General features: G+C 40.7%; 1 protein-coding gene across 6 annotated transcripts in view; it reads left to right on the forward strand.

The window, feature by feature from the left end:
* LOC119038544 (serpin B6) overlaps positions 1-21,300 on the forward strand; it is a 71,726-nt gene extending 50,426 nt beyond the window's left edge. For all 6 annotated transcript variants that reach the window (XM_053664108.1, XM_053664104.1, XM_053664106.1 and 3 more), the window contains 6 exons: positions 4,827-5,001; positions 7,833-7,982; positions 16,865-16,982; positions 19,279-19,421; positions 20,385-20,540; positions 20,760-21,300. In XM_053664108.1, coding sequence (XP_053520083.1) covers positions 4,837-5,001; positions 7,833-7,982; positions 16,865-16,982; positions 19,279-19,421; positions 20,385-20,540; positions 20,760-21,164 — 1,137 coding nt within the window. In that variant the 5' untranslated portion in view covers positions 4,827-4,836 and the 3' untranslated portion in view covers positions 21,165-21,300. The remainder of the gene's footprint in view (positions 1-4,826; positions 5,002-7,832; positions 7,983-16,864; positions 16,983-19,278; positions 19,422-20,384; positions 20,541-20,759) is intronic.
* The last annotated feature ends 265 nt before the right edge of the window (positions 21,301-21,565 follow it).

Raw genomic sequence — 21,565 nt, forward strand, 5'->3', positions numbered from 1 at the left:
GATCAAACCAGTGACCCTTTGGTTGGCAGGCCTGCACTCAATCCATTTAGCCATACCAGCCAGAGCTTTTGCCCTATTTTTTGAGAGAAAAATGAAGATGTGCATTTTGCATGGGTAAAACTAATTCTGTACCTATATAAATGTTTTTAATACTTTCATTTATGCTTATGCGTTAAAAGTGTAACTCTTGAAAGCAATAACAATATCTGTCTGCAAAATAATACCCTAGAATACGATAATCGGTTTCTTTCTAAATATAAATAAAAAATTAACTGAAAAAATTTAAATGAAAGATTCTTTTTCTGAAGGTTTGGACAAAAATGTGAGTGTCCATTATAGATGGGAGCTCCTCCTACGAGACAAAATAGAGTAGTGATCTAAGATATGTATGGAAGTCTCAGCAAACCAGGTATAGTCAGTGCCCCAATGTTCTGTATAACGAATACAGTTTGAAAATACAATGTTTAAACAAGGACAGTAATCAAATGTGTCAGTATATTAATTATATAGTATCCAGTGGCTCCTGTGAGAAATTCCACAAACTCAATTTGCTTATTCTCTCCTAGTTCTGAAGGCCAGAGAAGTTTGAAATGGGTTTCACTGAGTGGAATTGAGGTGTTGGCATGGAGGGCCTAGCTCCCTCTGGAAGCTGAAGAGGAGAATCTATCTCCTTGACTTTATAGCTTGTAGATCTGCCTTCCTTGCACTTGTTGGTTGTCTCCCCTCCCTGGAGTTTCCAAGTCAGCAGGGTGGCATCTTGCTTCAGTCCTCACAGTGCTTTGTTCTTCAGTGAAATGTCCCTCTGCCTCCCTCTTGTAAGGATTCATGTGATTACATTTCGGGACCACTTGAATGATCTTCCCTACCTCAGAGACAATCTCCCTTCAAAGTGCTTAATTTGATCACATCTGCATTCTCTTTTGCTATAGAAATAAAGAATTACAGGTTCTATGGATTTTAATGGGGACACCTTATTCAGCTATGAGGGGTGAAAAAATTATACTTTTTAATCCAGCTTCTAAATCCTTCTAGCTGGGCTAATAATCAAATCAACAGAGACAGATTAACAGGAGAAAATCAAATTTTAATACAAGTACATGGGGAATTCACAGAAGCATGAAAATTCCAAAGACAACGAGGCAAAATTTGGTATATATTTTCATTTTGGACAAAGGAGAAGGGGTAGGGGAATGGGTTCTTAGATTTCAGAAGTGGGAAGGGGCCACTAACAGGTCATTGAGGAGCAGCCACACACACCTGGCAGGCAGATTTTTGCCTCAAGGGGACATGGGGTGATCTGGCTACCAGGCCCCTGTTTGGTGCCTTCAGCCTTGGGGCTGAAGTGAACATGCTTGGTTTCCTTCTTGAAGATGCAGTTTCCCTCTGCATCTCTTAGGTAGAAAAGGGGGAGGGTCAAAGGTTCTTTTTGAGTCTTTTGTTTCTTAATAACCACCTCCAAGTTAATATCCCAAAGGCAGGTAGCTTCCAGGTGGCAAGAGCTTGGTCCTCTTTATAGTTGGGGGATTGTTATGTTAATCGGTGATCAGAGTTACAAATGTAAAGGCCTGCTGGGGAAGAATGGCTTAGCTCTGCAGTCTTCACAGGTCTTTCAGTGACATACCTCCTTCATGCCCCAAAACTGCTGCTCTTGCTTTCCCCTTTTGTTGTTCTGTGGGTTCCCACTCACTGCTCAGATGAGTCATTTCCCCATTCTCTTAACTGGGAAATACTAGTTGGTAAATGTTTTGACAGATGCTGTTCCCTGAGAGACCACTCCTCTGGGGCCTGCTCTGCTGTATCTGCAACTCCTGACTGGCAGGCCTTTCACTGCCTTTGTCCTCTCCACTGGTTTCTGCTGGATACACCCTTGAGGCTCTCTCTTGAGTAATGACTTTCAGGGTAGGAGTCCAAAGATAGGGCATTGGCCCCGAGTTCAGCATGTCTCACTCCTTAGCTTGTAATGAGAAATTTTGAGGACTTCCGCCAAGATGGAGGCATAGGTGGATGTGCCGTGCCTTCTCACACAACCAAGATTAGAGAAAACTAAATATTAGCAACAGAAAACAGAGCCAGAACACGGAAAATTGAACTTTTCGGAAGTCCGTTAACAACAAATTCTTCAGCCTGACCGGTAAGGGGCGAAATCAGCAGCTGGCGGAGCAGGGTTGCACAGGAGGACTCGGCCAGACACACTCAGGCCTGCAGAATCCAGGCGCAGGGTCGGACCTAGTGAGCGACCCAGCGAGCAACCAGGTGAGCGACCTTGGGGGAGACAGCCGGGCCCGGGGCTGCGTGTTGACTGCGGTCGCACATTTGTGCGAGGGTGGACAGGCGAGGGAGTGGGCGGTTGGACCGGGCCCAGCTGGTCCCCACGGCAAGCGGCAGTGGAGGGCGCCGCCATTTCCCTGCTCTGACCCCACCTCCACATACAGCGTCATAACCCAGCGACTCTGAGTGGCCGGCCCAGGTGAACCACCTAAGGCACTGCTCCACCGCACCCAGCTGTGAGAAGCGGCAGAGGGGGTCGCCATTTCCCGCTCTGGCCACGCCCCCACATGCAGCATCACAACCCAGCGACCTGGGAATCCAAGGCGCCGCTTCTCACACTTAAAGGGCCCGAACAGACCAAGAATGGCGCAGGAGGATCTCAGAGCCCCAGAGCCAATAGACCTAAGCGATGAAGAAATAGCAAAACTCACAGACGCACAGTTTAAAACATTGGTGATCAGGATCCTCACAGAACTGGTTGATTTTATCGACAAATTAGACAAATATATGAAGGCGAAACTAATTGAAATGAATGGAATTGCACAGGACACCAATAGCAATGAAAAGGAAACTGGGACTCAGATCAATGGAGTGGACCAGAAGAAAGCAAATAATGGCCAAACAGAAAAGAGTCAAGAAGCAAGAATTCAAAGAAATGAGGAGAGTCTTAGGAACCTCCAGGACATCTTTAAATGCTCCAACATCCGAATTATAGGGGTACCAGAAGGGGGAAAGGCACAGCCACCAGTGGAAAATTTATTTGAACAAATAATAAAGGAGAATTTCCCCAATCTGGCAAAGGAAATAGACTTCCAGGAAATCCAGGAAGCTCAGAGAGTCCCAAAGAAGTTGGACCCAAGAAGGAACACACCAAGGCACATCATCATTACATTAGCCAAGATTACAATGAAGGAGAGAATCCTAGAAGCAGCAAGAGCTAAGGGGACAGTCACCTACAAAGGAGTCCCCATCAGACTGTCAGCGGATTTCTCAAAAGAGACCTTACAGGCAAGAAGGGGCTGGAAAGAGGTATTCCAAGTCATGAAATCTAAAGACCTACAACCAAGATTGCTCTATCCAGCAAAACTTTCATTGAGAATGGAAGGACAGATAAAGTGCTTCTCAGATAAGATCAAATTCAAGGAGTTCATCATCACCAAGCCCTTACTATATGAAATGTTAAAGGGACTTATCTAAGAAAAAGGAGATAAAGAAACATGAGCAGTGAAAGGACAGCAAACACACAGTTATTAACAACCACACCTAAAACAAAAGCAAACTAAAAGGACAGCTAGATCAGGAGTGGGAGCATAGAAATGAAGATCTCAAGGAGGGTTAGCAACAGGGGAGTGGGAGGAGGGGAAGGGGGGAGAAGGTACAGAAAATAAGTAGCATAGACAGTAGATAGAAAATAGATGGGGGGGGCAAGAATAGCATGGGAAATATAGAATCTAAAGGACTTGAGACACATGGTCATAAACTAAAGGGGGGTGATGGTGGGGATGGGAGGTAGGGTGGAGGGGAATAAAGGGGGAATAGAACAACTGTAACAGCATAATCAATAAAAAATTTTAAAAAATAAAAAGAAAAAAAATAAAAATATTTTTGAAAGCAAAAAAAAAAAAGAGAAATTTTGAGACGTTCTAAATGAAAATGATAGCAGTCACTAGGTGAGAGAGACAGAACAGCTAGCCTGTTAGTAGCTGTGGACCAGCTCTGACAAAAGACTGCTCCTTCTGCTGTGTATCCTGTGTTGGGATTTAGGATTAATTTCTAAGTGGCTATTTTCAAAATTATCCAAAAGAGATAATAGCCAGGAGCCATCAAATCCCAGGAGCCTCTGCTATCTGGACCTCAGGAGCCTGGACTTGGTCTTTACACTTGAACTTGCCAGTCCACAGCTAATGTACAGGTGCAGACACTTCCTTGCTGACTCTGTGCCTACCCCAGAGCTGGCCCTGCTTTAGCTTCTCCCACCCCTTTAATCTGTAGCTAATGTCATTTCTTTTACAGTGGCTTACATCTCTTTTATCTTAAGACTTCAGGGTACCCTAAACTGGAGTCTTCTCTTCTAAATTATAAAAACATTCAAGAATCTTTTCTTATGTTACTTGGTGATTGGATTTATCACAGGAATGATTTTTAAAGTATAAAGTAATGCTTGTAAGCCCATATAACACACCAAACAACATAGAAACAGAACGAAAAGTGTGTAAGTCCTTTACTGATCTCTCCCTCGGGAAGGTAACTGGGGCGAGTGGGCTAGTGTGTGTCTTTCTCCATTTTCTCTGGACTCACAGACAAGTGTGCAGGTACAAGTCCTCCCCCTTCCTCCCACAAACCAGGACCATATTATAAACTGAACTTTAATTCTCCTTTGATTTAATATTAGAAACACCCAAAATAATTTTGAGGTTTGCCCCAAAGCAATAAAGTTTTGGATGTGCACAGATTTGCTGATAGACCCAAAGGGTCAGGGGTAACTATGAACAGAGTGAGTTGCACTCAATGTGTAAACCTATGTTTCTGTGATACTGATTTTAAGTCCATTGTTTCAGACTTACCATCATGGATGCTCTTTCGGAAGCAAATGGTACTTTTGCCTTAAACCTGTTGAGGAAGCTGGGTGAAGACAACTCAAAAAATGTGTTTTTCTCTCCCATGAGCATCTCCTCTGCCCTGGCCATGGTCCTCCTGGGGGCAAAAGGAAACACAGCTGCCCAGATGGTCCAGGTATGTGTCTGACGCCATCTCTGGGCAACAGTAAACACTATTAATTTGTCAGTGAACGGTTCTTCCACCTTTCAAATCCCAAAGGACTTACTCTCTGGTAGAGTTTTGAGGGTGTGGGTAAAATGTTGCCAGAGAAGGACATGTTAGCCCTGTGCTAGTGCCTTGGGGTGATCACCCCTGAGCTGTTAGGGATGGAGAGGCACCCTCTAGTCAGTTCAACAAGTGGTTTTACCGCCCCTTGGTAATGGTTTGTCTAGGAGTTTGTGAGTAGGTACAAAGTCCAGGTTGAGTCCTCTGGTAGTCTTTGGGTACTGGCAAATGCTTTTCAATTGTTAAAATTTATTTTAATTTTCTTCTTTAACTGTAAAACCTTTCAGTGGTGTTTCAGTTATTTGTTGTTGGGTAACTACCACCCCAAAACTTAGCACTTAAGATGAAGATTTCCTCTGGATGGGTTGGGTGGTGCTTCTGTTCCACTGGGCTCTGCTGAGTCACTGGCGAGGGGCCTCGGGCCTCTTCCATCCGGGTGGCCTCCTCTGTGGGCTGCCTCGGCCCCCAGGCCTCCCACCACATGGTGTCTCTTTGGTAGGGTGCTTGGGCTTCTTCATAGGACAGTGTCTAGCTTACAAAAGGAGAAGCTTAAATGTGTAAGTACTTATTGAAGCCTGTGTTCTGTCACACTTTCTCATGCCCTGCTCAATGAAGCCAGTCACAGGACCAGAGTTTGCCCCCAGAGGGGCTGTACAGGGCATGAACACCAGGGGCACAGCTCCTTGGGGCCCCTCCCTGAGAGGCGCAGTCTGCCTGCTGGTTCCTAATGACTCACAGCCCTTGCATAGGTAAGATACACTTAACCCTCCCAAGAGCACAGAGTCTAATATCATCATGGGGCCATACTCAGGCTTGAAATGAAGGAGGAAGAGGACTGTTGGGCTACTCAGTGTAGTTCCTGGGTGCACAGCTTTGTGAACTACAGAAAAATTATTGCCTCCTCACCTCCCAGTATGCAGTGGTGACAATATGCAGTGAACATGTCCTTTACATATTGTAGAGGGAGGTGTCTCAGACTGCTAGAGATGCCATAACAAAGTACCACACAGTAAGTGGTCTAAACAAGAGAAATTTGCCCTGGTTGGTGTTGCTCACTGGATTGAACACCAGCCTGTGAAACAGGGAATCGCCAGTTCAATTCCCAGTCAGGGCACATGCCAGGTTTGGTGGCCAGGTCCCCAGTAGGGGTGCACAAGAGGCAACCACTACACATTGATGTTTCTCTCCCTCTCTTTCTCTAACAGTAAATAAATAAATTAAGTATTTAAAAAAAATAGATAGAAAAAGCCCCAGAAATTTATTTTCTGCCTGTTTGGACGTTGGAAGTGTCAGAAAAGGTGTTAGCAGGTATTCTAAACAGTTGTGGGATTTCTGTATAACTTCAATGTGCTTCATCCAACAAAAGCAGATGTCTAATACCTGTTGGAGGCAGGACTCTGTGCTGGGGGACAGAGTCCTTAAGATGCTGAGAAGGCCTGTTTGCCTAGCAAGAGGGTCTGTCAGGCATTTCCTTAATTATTCTAAGATTTTCACAAAAGGGGTCTTTATCTTGCCCTTGGGGTCTGTGCTTGGATTTGACTATTGCCCTAAAATCACTTCTCATTTTTAGAATCATTTGTCTGCTGGAAAGTGTGGGAACAAGAAACATTAGAATCATTCTTATTTTCTACCCAGCAAGTCCTACATGGAAATATTTCTTTTAAATTCTGCTTGAAATGAAACAATTTTTTTTCCTTTGCTCATGCTTACCTTCCCATACTTTAACCCAGGGGAGCTGAAAAAACCCACATGTTTGTGAACATCTCCTTAACCAGATTCGTGATTCATTGGCAAAACGTCCAACCTTTCCCTCCATTGCAGGTGACAGTTTGTCTCCTTCTTCTGCCAGTACATGCATGATCTTCTTTTCTCCAGCCTTTGGCAGGTGTGTCTTCACTGTCCTCCTCGCCTCTACTCACCGTCTCCTGACCCCTTCCATTCAGCCTCTGTCAGCTGCCCAGGTTTGAAGCAAGTGCTACACTCACTTTAGGTTTCTGTTATGGCACAACTCCATGTCTAGATTGCTGCATGGATCTTCTGTGGCTGTGAAACAAATTGACAATGGTGGATTATTTTTCAGATTTTGTGGCCTGACCCCAGGGTGCCAGCTGGGATCACTCATGGTCCAAGAAAGGCCTCTATCACGTGTCTGGGGCCTCGGGGCTGGCTGATGGCTGAGGCCGCCATTCTACAAGTAGCTCTCCCCCTGTGGTGCTGCTCTCCAGGCCTTTCTACATGACTTCCTCAGGACAGCTCGAACTTCCTTACAGCATGGTGGCTGGGGTACAGGAGAACCACTGTGAAACTGCCAGGCTTGTCAAGGCCCAGAGTCACTTCTCCTGCATTGTGTGGTTAGAGCAATCCCAGGACCAGTCTGGACCCAGGGCCAGGGAGAGGCTGCACCTTTTGGTGTCAGGAGTGGCCTGTCTTTACTAGAATGAAAAGCCTTATTTTTAGACAGACTTATTTTTAGACAGACTACAAGTACTGAGCACCCCGAACCTGGGTTTGCAAGGGGCGTTTTCTTCTCCTGCCAGTGCAGACAGGGCTCTGACTTCGTGCAGGAAGTATTACAGGTATAGAGTGGCTTTCAAGTTTCTTTCTGTCTAAAATTGAATGAATCTTCTTTCAAGCTGTAATGAGGATCTGTACAATTCTTATACAGAGTTTAGTGTTGTATCCAGTTTCCTGAAGTCCAAGCATACTGAAGTTGAACACTTGTATTCTGTTTTATATTTTAGGCGCTTTCTCTAAGTAAAAGTGGAGGCGGAGGTGAAGATGTCCACCAGGGCTTCCAATCACTTCTCACTGAAGTTAACAGGACGGGCACACAGTACTTGCTTCGAACTGCCAACAGGCTCTTTGGAGAAAAGTCTTATGCTTTCAACTCAGTAAGTTATACTTGCCATTTTTCACCAGGAAATGAAAGATCACAATGTGGTGGGGAGAGGGGTTCATGTGGTACAGCAGAAACCTGGTGGGCTACAAACTTGCACAGATTTACATGAGCTCAGGACTCACACACTTCCTTCCTTCAACTCTCACTTATTTCCTGTGTAAAATGATCCTTATCACAAATACTGTCTAAACACTAATCCAGCTTAAGTGAATTATTATTATTTTAAACTAACATTCAGCACAGTATACAATTCAAGATGACTTGTCCAAAACAAAAAAAAATAATCAAAATGGTATTTTTAATTATTAGTTTTTACTTAATGGTAATTTTTCTGCAGTATGAGGTATTAAACTTATTGTACATGTATATAGTTTGTTTATTCCAACTCAGAATTTTTAAAGGTCTTAATCGTCTAAGTATAACACTCATGTGATATGTGAATATAGATTTCTTGTTTAAAAACACAAAAAAGCAGACAAAGCAAGAGCACTCAAATCTTCTTTTCCATACCCTATTGCTCCCCTCCCTCATATAAGAGCTTTCATAGATTTGAAGTGTGTATCCCCCATAAATATAGGAATTTTTTGTGGGTTTTTCCCTATATAATGCCATTATACCATCCATATTCTTTTGTAATTTGTTGCTTTCCAACTCACACTATGACTTAAATTCTTTGCATCTTAGTATATATGGATTTACCTTACACTTTAACTATTATTCGGGGTTGTTTTTCCGTTATTTTTTCTTAGCTTTGTTTTTCTCATAGGACGATACTTTAACTGTTTTTAAAGAGAAGGGAGGAGAGAGAGACAGAATGAGAAGGGAAGGGGAAGACAAACATCAATGTGAGAAAGAAATATCCAACGAATGATTTTTAGACTTTCTGTTCTGTTCCATTCATCTATATGCCTGTTCTTATGCCACTGCCAGGCTGTTTTGATTACCATGTCCTTGTATACTTTCATATCAGGTATTGTGTTACCTCTAAGTTTGTTATTTGTTTCAAGATTGCTGAGGGTGTTTGGGGTCTTTTTTGGTTCCAAATACAATTTTGGAATTGTTCTCTAGCTCTGTGAAATATACTATTGACATTTTAATAGGAATTGTGTTGATTCTATAGGTATAATGGAATCTTTCGATATTATGGATATTTTAATTAGGTAATTCTTCTAATCCATGAACATGGTATATGCTTCCATTTATTTGTATATTCCTCAATTTCTTTCTTCATTGTCCTATAGTTTTCCAAATACAGGTCTTTTATCTTCTTGGTTAAATTTATTCCTAGGTTTCTTATTTTTGTTGTAATAATAAATTAAATTATTTTTTTAGTTTCTTTTTCTTATATTTTCTTATTGGTATATAGAAATGCCACCAATTTCTAAATAATTTTGTATCTTTGCCAAGTTTTTTTATTAGATCTAGTAGCTTTTTGGGTGAGTTTTTAGGGTTTTCTGTATACAATATTATGTCATCTGTGAATAATGAGAATTGTACTTTCTCCTTTTCAATTTGGATGCCATTTAATTTTTTTTTTTGTCTGATTTCTGTGGCTTGTAGTAGACCGCTCTGCCTGATTTTAAAAATTGTATCTCTACCCCTGTGGCTAAGGGTGAGAGACGACCTTTGGAATGCCAGCCACAGGAGACAAAGCCTGTCTCTGGTAGCAAACGCTACCTCAGTTCCTCTCCCTGCCCCCAGAGCTGGGTTGGAAGTCAATGACAGGTAAGTCCCCTCACAGTGGGGGGCAACCTAAGCCAGACTCAGTCACCTGGGAGGCTTTCATGGAAGCACTCAGGGGGCTGCAACAAAGAGCAGTAGACTCTTACCCCCCCCCCCCCGGCTTTGACAAAGCCTGAGTCCCTATGTTCTGTGGGAGAAGTACTTCCTGGCTCTAATCCCCTTAAGCCTAAATACCTGATGGGGAGAGGTGCAGCTCCTTGCCTGGCCAGAGCATGTCCTGGGGAGAAATTTGGCACCACAAAGACTTGCTGATAAACCTGTGAAATCTGCTCTGCTAAGAGTGCCTTCATTCATATGATAAGGGTCCAAGAGGAAATGAGATGTCTCTCAAAGTTTCTTCAACTCTCTTCCTGAGAGACACTCACTCAGACTGAAACCCTCAGACCTCTTTGAAATGTTATCTACTGTTTGATCCTTGCCGCCCTGTATTCTTGTGTATTACAACCCAATAAAAGGCTATGGAAGAGGGTGCTTGGGGCCTTTTTCTCCTTGGAGAAACTGGCTGCTGCTGGCCTTTGTCTCCCTGGAGAAACTGGCCACAGCCCCCGTCTCTTCCCTAAACAGATCTCATTTTGTCTCGGCCATATTTACTCATTCACGCGTGTCCGTGGCACCAGGGGGACTTTGTGAAAGTAGTAGCTCCCGCAGTGGCTAAGACTTCCAGTATTATGAAGAGTAAGATTGTTGAGAGCGGACATCTCTGACTTGTTCCTGGTTTTAAGGGAAATACTTTTAGATTTTGCCCATTGAGTATGATTTTGGCTGTGGGTTTGTCATATATGGCCTTCATTTTGTTGAGGTATGTTATCTGCTGTTTTTAAGTATGGGTGTACTGTAATCTGTAATCATTCTTCCATTGATGTGCATTTAGTTTGTACCCAGCCTGAGTCAAGTGTGTGGTCCAAGTCAACAAGGACTTGTAAAAGAAAGTAAGGGAGTGAAGGTTTTAAGTGAATATTAGAGAATATTGTGAAATTGCTGTCCAAAATGCTCTAGCCACACTACAGTGTGATACTTTATTTTTCAACTCATTTTACCTATTTTATTAGTCTTAGAGATTTTCTAGCTGATTATCATCTTTTTATAAGCCTTATTTATAAAGAAAAGCAGAACTTTGAATAATCACGAAAGGTTGGCCCCCAGGATCACCTGTGATTACAACAACAAATTAAGGAATACACATAAACACACAACCAAAGAAGTAAAGATAATGCCAAAAACATAAATGTAGAGGGCTTGAGTAAAAAATGTAGTGGTTTTAGAATGTATTAGTATATAAGAAACTATCACTTAAAATAGACTGCTATCAACATAGTGTGGTATGTACTAAGCACATCATAACCACAAACCAAAACTCTACAACAGATATACAAGCAATAAAGAGAAAGGAATAAACAAACACACTGTAGAAAGTCATCAGTATTGAAGAGATCAAGACAAAAGAAAAGAACAGAGAACTATAAAAACAAGCAGAAAACAATAAAATGGCAATAACTACATACCTATAAGTTGTTACTTTAAATGCAAATGGACTAAACATACCAATTAAGGGACATAGTGTTGCTTAATGGCTAAAAAGAAAAATAGCTGTACATAGGTTGCATATAAGAGATCTGGTTCAGATTGAAAGATACATATGGACTGAAAGTAAATGGATTGTAAAAAAATGAAAAATGATAAAATATAACATGAAAGTAAAAGATAAGGCATCAATACTTGTACCAGACAAAACAGACTTTGAAACAAAGTTGGTAAAAAGAAACAAAGATGGGCATTTCATAGTGATAAAGGAATCAATCCAACGAGGGGTTATAACTGTTTTAAACATTTATGCACCCAAAATAGAAGCACTTAAATATGTAAGTCAAATATTCACAGACTTAAAGGGAGAGATAGATAGTAATACAGTCATAGTAGGGGACTTTAACACCTCATTGACATCAAGGGATAGTTCAGCCAGACAGAAAATCAATAAGGAAACAGGACCCATAAATGACTCACTAGACCAGGTGAGCTTAATAGATATCTTTAGATCATTTCAGCTAAAAGCAAAAGCACATTCTTTTCATGTGCTCATAGAACATTTTTCAGGCTAGAATACATGCTATACCCACAAAAAATCTCATTAAATTAAGAAAATTGAAATCATGTCAAACATCTTCTCTGAACATAATGATATGAAATCAGAAATCAAGTATAAAAATTAAACTGCAAAACACAAAAACAGGTGGAGGACAAATAACATGTTACTAAACAATTGGTTAATCACAATATCAAGGAAGAAATCGAAGTGTGTATATCTCGAGATAATGAACATGAAAACACAATGACCCAAAGCCCTAGTCAGAGCAGTTGGGCAAGAAAAAGAAATGAGAGACATCCAAACAGGAAAGCAAGAAGTAAAATTGTTACTATTTGCAGGTAATTTGATACTTTATGTAGAAAACCCTAGCTGCCACCAAAATACTGTTAGAAATAACAAAGAATTCAATAAAGTTGCAGGATATACAATCAATATACAGAAATCTATTGTGTCTCCATACACTAATAATGACTGGAAGGACAAAATTGGAAACAATTGTTTCTTAATGTACAAAAGCATCAAAATGAACAAATTACCTAGGAATAATTATAACCAAGAAGGTAAAAGATTTGTATCTGATAACTATAAAAGAGTGATGAAAGAAATTGAAAAAGGCACAAATAAATCTAAAGATATGGTATTCTCATGGATAAGAAGAAATGAATATTGTTAAGATGTCCATAATACACAAAGCAATGCATAGATTCATTGAAATCCTAATGAAAATACCAGGGACATTTTTTGTAGAACTAGATCAAACAATCCTAAAATTTTTAAAAACATTTAAAAAATTCTTGTTCGGGTATAGTTTTCTGCCTTTCCCTGCCACCCGTCTCCACCATCCCAGCCTTCCCTACCTCCCTCCCCTGTTTCCATGCTGCCACCCCCCCACCCCCCGCTTGTTACTGTCCATATGTCCTTTATAATTGTTCCTGCAAACCCTTTACCCTTTTCCTCTATTATCCCCTCATCTCTCCCCTCTGGTGACTGTGAGCATGTTCCCAATTTCATCTTTGGTTCTATTTTGCTTGCTTGTTTGTTTTGTTGTTTAGGTTCCTGTTAAAGGTGAGATCATATGATATTTGTCTTTCACTGCCTGGATTATTTCACTCAACATAATGCTTTCCAGTTCCATCCATGCTGTTGCAAAGGGTAGGAGTTCCTTCTTTCTCTCTGCTGCATAGAATTCCGTTGTGTAAATGTACCATAGTATTTTGATCCATTCATTTACTGATGGGCACTTAGGTTGCTGCCACAACTTGGCTATTGTAAATCGTGGTGCTATGAACATTGGAGTGCATAGGTTATTTTGTATTGCTATTTCAGGTTTTTAAGATAAAATCCTAGGAGATGAATATCCAGATCAAAAGGCAGTTCCATTTTCAGTTTTTTGAGGGAATTCCATACTGTTTTCCACAGTGGCTGCACCAGTCTGCCATGCCACCAACAGTGCACTAGGTTTCCCTTTTTGCCACAACCTCTCCAGCACTTGTTGTTTGTTGCTTTGTTTATCATGGCCATTCTCAAATGGTGTGAGGTGGTATCTCAGTGTGGTTTTAACAATTCTACAATTTTTATGAGACTGTGATAAATCCTGAATAGCCAGAGCAGTCTTGAAAAACAAAGATAGGGAGTCATGCTCACTACCTGATATCAGACCATGCTACAAGGCTATAGTTATCAAAACAACATAATTCTAGTATAAAAGCAAACACATAGATCAAAGGAACAGAATAGCTGAGAAATAAACTCCCCAATATGGCCAATTAATTTGTGATAAAAGAGAAAAGAATATTCAATGGTGTAAAGACAGTCTCTTCAATGAATGATGTTGGGATACATGCAAAAAGTGAAACTAGATCAGTTTCGTATAAGACATGTAAGAAAAAACTCAAATTGGTTAATGACTTATATTTAAGACCTGAAGCCCAAACAATCCTAGAAGAAAACACAGGCAATGAACTTTTCAAAATAACTCTTAACAATATTTTTTGGACATGTCTTCTACAGCAGGGGAAGCAAAACAAACAAACAAATGGGACTACATCAAAGTAAAAAGTTTCTGCACAGTGCAGGAAACAGTCCACAAAATGAAAAGACAACTTGCTGAATGGGAAAAGATATTTGCCAGTGATACATCTGATTAAGGGGTGATATCTGTTATATATAAGGACTTCATACAACTTAACACTAAAAATAAGGAAACCCAAAACAAAACCAAAAAGAATCTAATTAAAATGGGCAGAGGGCCTAAACAGACCTATCTCCAAAGAGGACATACAAATGGCCAATGGACATATGAAAAGGTGTCAACATCACTGCTCATCAGCCAAATGCAAATTAACACCACTGTGAGATATTATCTCACACTTGTCAGAATGGCTATCGTCAATAAATCCACAAACAACCAATGTTGGTGAGGATGTAGAAAAAAGGGATCCCTTGTGCACCATTGGTGGGATTGTAAATTGGTGCAGCCACTATGAAAAAATGTAGGGAGGTTACTCAAAAAATTAAAAATAGAACTGCCATATGACCCTGAAATTTTACTTCTATGTATATCTGAGAAAACTTAGAACTTTTATTTGAAAGGATACATGCACCCTTATGTTCATTGCAGCTTTATTTACAATATCCAAGATACAGAAGCAACCTCAGTGTCCATCAGTAGATGAATGGGTAAAGAAGAAGTAATACATATATACTATAGAACATTACTCAGCCATCAAAAGTCAAACCTTGCCATTTGTGAGAATGTGAATGGACCTTAAAGGGTATAATACTAAGTGAAATAAGTCAGACAAAGACAAATACTGTATTTTGCCATGTGAAATGCACAGCCACATTTTTGGCCCAAAGTTTAAGGGAAAAACCTTTTGTTTTAGTTTTTTTTAATGAAATTTTTATTTATTTGTATTTAGATCCCTGTTTTTTGTATTATAAAGGAATTTTATAATTTCTTTATTTTCAAACATACTGTAGTATGAGGAATTTCATGTAAAAAGTAGTTACACAACTAGAGTCATCCTTTTAAGGTATAAGCATAAATAAAAGAATTAAAAACATTTATCTAGGTATGGAATTAGTATTACCTGTGTATAATGCTTATCCTTATTTTTCCCTAAAAAATTTGGACAAAAAGATAGGCATTATACACAGCAAAATATGGTACTATGATTTCACTTATATGTAGAATCTAAAGAAAAAAAATAAATGAATGAATGAAACAAAAACAAACATACAGATACAGAGAACAAAGTGATGATCACCAGATGGGTGAAGGTTACAGGAATAGGTGAAACAGTTGAAGAGATTAAAAAATACAGATTAGAACTTACAAAATAATCACAAGGATTTAAGGTACAGCATAGAGAACATAGTCAATTATATTGTGTAACTATGTATGGTGTCAAATAGGTTGTAGACTTATGGGGGCAATTAATCTGTAAGTTGTATAAATGTCTAAACACTATGTTGGATACCTGAAGCTAATGTAATAGTGAATGTCAACTATAATTGAAAAGTGGAAGATAACGACCACCACAAAACAGCAGAAGAATTGGCAAAGCATGAGTTATGTGAATATTAAATCAATGATATAACTAGATCATTTAGTACAGTGGGTCCAACATGCTGTGAATTCAGATGTTACATAAAACAGTACTAATGATAACTCACCTGGTCCTCAACACAACCCTCTGAGATGCAGGGACTGCTGTATCATCATTGACTGACAGGGGAGGATGGGGAAACTTGAGAATCAAAGCAACCTTTTTCAGGCCACACAGCTATTGAGTCACAGCACTTGTGTTCATAGCTATTGTACTACGTTGCTTTTCTTCTACACTGGAAGAGAAACGTGAAATTCCGTAATATAAAAACAATCCTGAAAAGTGGAATTAAGTACTTAGCTGCCAACTGTTCAAAAGGAAGATTAGAAAACCATTCCACATTGTCCCGTCATCAAATTCTTTGTTTCATTCCATTTGTTTTCCATCAGATTGTCTGCTTTTACATGGCATAATGTAGGTGTTCATTAGTGTTGTCATTTCATAGTTTATATTAACAAAATATAGTTTAAGCTTTTGGGGGGAGTTTCTTACACTATCCAGAATGATCTACCCAAAATGGTAGCTACTGGACACATGTGGCTGTTTAAATTTCAGTATAGTTAATTAAAGTAAAACAAAGTTAAATGTTTAGTTACTTAGCAGGAGTAGCCTGCTAAGGCTATATTTCAAGTGCCCAGTCGTCACATGTGGCTTAGATTTAGAACACTTCTGTCCTCACAGAAAGTTGTGGTGGAAGTGGTAGTGAAGAATTACACATTTCCTCTATGTTATATGAACCAGTAGAAAAAAAAACAATAAAAAACAAAGACAGTAGGCCCTGGTTTTGAAATGTAGAGGGATCTGTGGCTCTTGCTGTGGGTAGGATGTCACCTCCCAAATGCAGTGGTTTGTTGGGAGTGACAATCTGTAGTTGCTCCTTGTAGTGTCTTTGTGTTTACCTCATTGATACACAGCTACCCCCTTAAGGATCCAGCATTTTATGATGTGTACTTGACATTCAGATCTCTATTGTACTTAGTTTATAAACTAAGATCAGATGCAGCTGAAAATTGACAAACTGGATTTCAGGTTAACTTCTTATTTATTTATGTTTCAATTGATTTATTTATTCCCCAATATTTGTATTCCTCATATTTATTTATTTCTCATATTAGATGTAAATCATAAAATTATCCATGTTTTATTTCTCACAATGAGGCCTTAAGCTCTGGCTGGAGTGGCTCGGTGGATTGAGTGCTGACCTGCAAATCAAAGTGTCACCGGTTCAATTCCCAGTCAGGGCACTTGCATGGGTTGTGGGCCAGGTCCCCAGTAGGGGGCATGGGACAGGCAACCACACATTGCTGTTTTTCTCCCTTTCTTTCTCCCTTCCTTCTCCTCTCTAAAAATAAATCAATAAAATCTTTTAAAAAAATGCTTAAGCAGGTGATGTTGGTTGTTTTTGTGACTGTGCTGTTGTGTTGCTGTCTCCGCCAGTCTTTCAAAGATTCCTGCCACAAATTCTACCGAGCAGAGATGGAAGAGCTCGACTTCCTCAAGGCTGCAGAGGAGGCCAGGACACACATAAACTCCTGGGTAGCAAAGAAGACAGAAGGTGAAAATGTACTGTTATTCTATTTTAATAGTATTTTATTTTTAAGTATTTTTTTATTGATTATGCTTTTACAGTTAGTCCAGTTTTCCCCCTATATATCCCCTCTACCCTGCTCCCCCAGCCCTCTAGTGTACGCCTCCCCTTAGTTCATGTCTATGGGTTGTACATATGAGTTCTCTGAGTTTTCTGTTTCCTGTATCATTTTTATCTCTTCCCATCTATTTTATGCCTATTAATTATGCTTCTTCTTCCCTGTACCTTCCCCCCCATTCTTCCCTTCCGCCTGCTCACTGAAATCCTTCCGTGTGATGTCCATTTCTCTGATTCTGTTCCTGTGCTGGTTGTTTACTTAGTTTTTGTTTTTGTTGTTTTTCTTCTAGGTTTATTCGTTGTTAGTTGTGAGTTTGTTGTCATTTTAGTGTTTGTATTTTTTATCTTTTCTTCTTAGATAAGTTTCTTTAACATTTCATATAATAAGGGCTTGGTTTAATTTGACCTTATCTGGGAAGCATTTTATCTGCCCTACCATTCTAATGATAGCTTTGCTGGACGGAGTAATATTAGATGTAGGTCCTTGCCTTTCATGACTTCAAATACTTCTTTCCAGCCCCTTCTTTCCTGTAAAGTTTCTTTTGAGAAATCAGCTGATGGTCTTAGGGCAACGCCTTTGTAGGTAACTCTCTCCTTTCCTCTTGCTGCTTTTAAGATTCTTTCCTTATCTTTAATCTTGGGTAACTTTATGATTGTGTGCCTTGGTGCTTTTCTCCTTGGGTGCAACTATGAAAAACAGTATGGAATTTTCTAAGAAAACTAAAAATGAACATGCCTTTTGACCCAGCAATTCCACTGTTAGGAGTATATCTGAAGAAGCCAGAAACACCAATCCAAAAGAACCTATGCACACCAGTGTTCATAGCAGCACAATAGTCAAGAGTTGGAAGCAACCTAGGTGCCCATCAGTAAGTGAATGGATTAAAAAACTATGGTACATTTACACAATGGAATTCTATGCTGCAGAAGAAAGAAGGAGCTCCTACCCTTTGCAACAGCATGGATGGAACTAGAAACCATTATGATGAGTGAAATAAGCCAGGTGGTGAAAGACAAATACGATACGATCTCACCTTTAACAGGAATCTAAACAACAAAACAAACAAGCAAGCAAAATATGACCAAAGACACTGAAATACAGAACAGGCTGACAGGGACAGGAGGGGAGAAGGGAGAGAATTTCAGGGGAAAAGGGGAAGGATTCACAGGAAGAAGTATAAAGGACACATGGACAAAAACTAAGCTGGGGGGGAATGGGAGGGAGGTGGGGAGCACTGTGGGGGTTGGGCTGGGATGGGAATATTTTCATAGTATTTTAATCAATTTTACTGTCAGTTTCTTCATAAGAACATCAAATGTAAATGAATAATTCGTTTTCTCAAAATAACTGTAAACTGCACTGGTCAAGTAGATAAGTTGATGAGTATCATCCTGAGATGCCAAAGTTTTGGGTTTGATCCCGGTCAGGGCACATACAAGAATCAACCAATGAATGTGTAAGTGAAAGAACAAATCAGTGTCTGCCTGTCTATCTCCCAAATAAAACTTCTCTCCTGCCCCCCTCCCCTCCCCTCCCCTCCCTCCCCTCCCTCCCCTCCCTCCTCCCCCCCTCCCTCCTTCTCCTCCTCACTCTCCCCTTCTTCTCTCTTTTTGATCCATAAATTAGAAAAATTATAAAAACAGTAAAGCTTTAAACTTCACTGACAATTTATGATTATTTTCTCTAGCATTTTCCTGCTCTTATCAAAATAAATGTGATGCCTTTAAATATGCAGTACGTCTTTTCCAGAACAATCTACACTTTGAATTTTGATGTTGCTAATGTCGATCTAGTTCTTCTTTTGACCAATAGTGCAAAGAAGCACTTGGATACAGATCTCAGGCTGTCTTCCTGTACAGCATGGCTCGTGCCCTGCAGCATCCTATGCAGAATGCTCACTGCACCCTCCCCTCATGATGATTCTTCCTTTAAACTGCTCTTTACACTTGCTACAAACTTGGACCTTTCTTTAGGCACTAGGCATTCCTATCTCATTTGTGAGGAATTCATCCTGCATATATTACTTTGTTAATTTTCCATGTTTTATTCATGTAGTGGTATTTAAAAGTATCCCTTTACATGGTGATATGTGGGGAACCATGAACTCCTTTATCTGAGTACTTGTTTTTGCAAGGAGATGGCCCAATCTGAATATTATACCTCAGAACACTCTGAGCTAACTGGTTGTGTAATTCCTCTTTTCAGGTAAAATTACAGAGTTGCTGTCTCCAAATTCAGTTAATCCAGATACTCGTCTGGTTCTCGTGAATGCCATCTACTTCAAAGGAAACTGGGATACTCAGTTTAACAAAGAAGACACTGAGGAAAGATCATTTAAAATCAGCAAGGTGAAAATTTTGCAATAACAATGGAGATTCTTAGAATCAGTCCCTGTGTTCAAGGGCGTGTGCTCTCAGTCTTGGGGATGAGTTTGGGGGCCTGGTTTGCCTGCAGCACCATCAGGGGACTCCTGTGGCTCTAACAGATGAAGGGCAATGGGAACAGAGCATGTAGGCGACCGAGCTCTTGTCACAATTACCAGGTGCTTTTAGGACTTGAGTTTTCACTCCCTTGGAGTGGAGGGGGAGCCACGGAAAGGTGTTTAGTCAGAGAGTGATGTGGTCTGATTTAATACGGGATTTACCAGATCCCTCTGGCCACTGGGTGAGGAAATCAGAATGGGGAAGGATACTTAGGCATCTTTTAGGAGGTCATCCCAGTGACCAGGCCTAGGCTGATAGCAGTGCAGGTAGAAAGAGCAAGTCAGATTGTTTTGATATTTTAAATGAGAGCCAGGATGATTTATGAAAGATTCTGATGTGAATTGTGAGTGACAGGAGTCAGAAATATGCCAGGGATTTTGACAATGGGACCAGTGGCATAGGCATCCACTGAGATGGGGAAATTGTGGATGGAGCAGACTTGGAAGTGATATGAGGAGGCCAGTGTGACATGTGGCGTTGGAGTTTTCTTTTATATCCAAATGCAGGTGTCAAGTAGGCCGTATAATATGTGAATATTGAGTACAGGGGACAGGTCCCAGCTAGAAGCATAAGTTTGGGAATGCTACTTAAAGTCAGAAGAATGAATGATTTCACCAAGGCAGAAGCAGTATAAGGAGTGAGTCCTGGTTACCCAAGTGACCAGAGGTTGAGGGAGTGAATTCACACCAGCAAGGTGGGGGCTGATGGGTTGTGGAAGCCAAGAAAGTATTTCTAGGGGCCTAGAGTAGCCAGCATTGCTGGTTCATTCAGTACATAAACTAGGTCTTATTTCAACTTACTGTTTATTCTTTTCATTTTTTTAAATAGAATGAGGAGAAGCCTGTGCAAATGATGTTTAAGAGAGCTACCTTTAATATGACTTACATAGGAGAAATATTCACCAAAATTCTGGTGCTGCCTTATGTGGGCAAAGAGCTGAATATGATCATCCTGCTTCCGGATGAAAACGTCAATCTGGAAACGGTAATGAGTGCTAAGGAACAATGGTGCTGTCATGGCAAGGAGATTACACTTGCACTTCTGCTTAGCATTTCTCCACATTTCCCAGTGATATTTCTAAAGTAGTGTAACTTCCCGTTACTGCCCTCTCATACTGCACAGCATAGAGCACTCACTTCATAGCATAGGTTCTCTTGGGCAGCACTGTTGTAGATCATAAAATGTTCAACCCTCCCCTTCTAGGTGGAAAAAAACCTTACTTATGAGAAATTCATACAATGGACCAGGCCAGATATGATGGATGAAGAAGAGGTGGATGTGTCTCTGCCTAGATTTAAACTGGAGGAGAATTACGACATGGAGGATGTACTTCGCTCTCTGGGCATGACCCATGCCTTTGAGCCAGCCACAGCAGACTTTTCTGGAATGTCATCTGGGAGAGACCTGTTTCTGTCCAAGGTCGTGCACAAGTCCTTTGTGGAGGTCAACGAGGAAGGCACCGAGGCTGCAGCTGCCACTGCCGCAATCATGAAGTTTCGATGTGCAAGAATCATCCCCAGGTTCTGTGCTGACCACCCCTTCCTTTTCTTTATTCAGCACAGCAAAACCAACAGCATTCTGTTCTGTGGCCGATTCTCCTCCCCTTAAGGAAATGCTTGGCACTGCCTGTAGCTCTACTTCTGTCTCCTACTGACCCACTTTTCCTCTGACACTTTACAATGTGCCTGAACCCAAAGTGACCTTGGATAACAATAAAAAAATAAAGGGCCTGGTTTTGAACTTCCATGTTTAGAACTCTGTGTATTGGTGTATTCACGTTTCAGTGCATTCCAGGATCTGGAATGACCATTCAGGAATGTCTGTGGTCACACTGGCAGAGCAGCACTGGCTGCTTAGCAAGTACTCTCCCCCTGCTGTGAGAGGGGTCCCCCCATCCCCACACCTGTGCAAGGCCTCGGGACTTCACTTGTGGGCAGAGTGCTGTACTCAGGGGGCTGTGCAGCTTTTCTCCAGGCTCAAGGGGATTGGTGGTCATTCTCTTTCTTCTC

Source organism: Artibeus jamaicensis, unplaced genomic scaffold (assembly GCF_021234435.1).
Source record: "Artibeus jamaicensis isolate MK-2021 breed Jamaican fruit bat unplaced genomic scaffold, CSHL_Jam_final contig_335, whole genome shotgun sequence".
Taxonomy (NCBI): domain Eukaryota; kingdom Metazoa; phylum Chordata; class Mammalia; order Chiroptera; family Phyllostomidae; genus Artibeus; species Artibeus jamaicensis.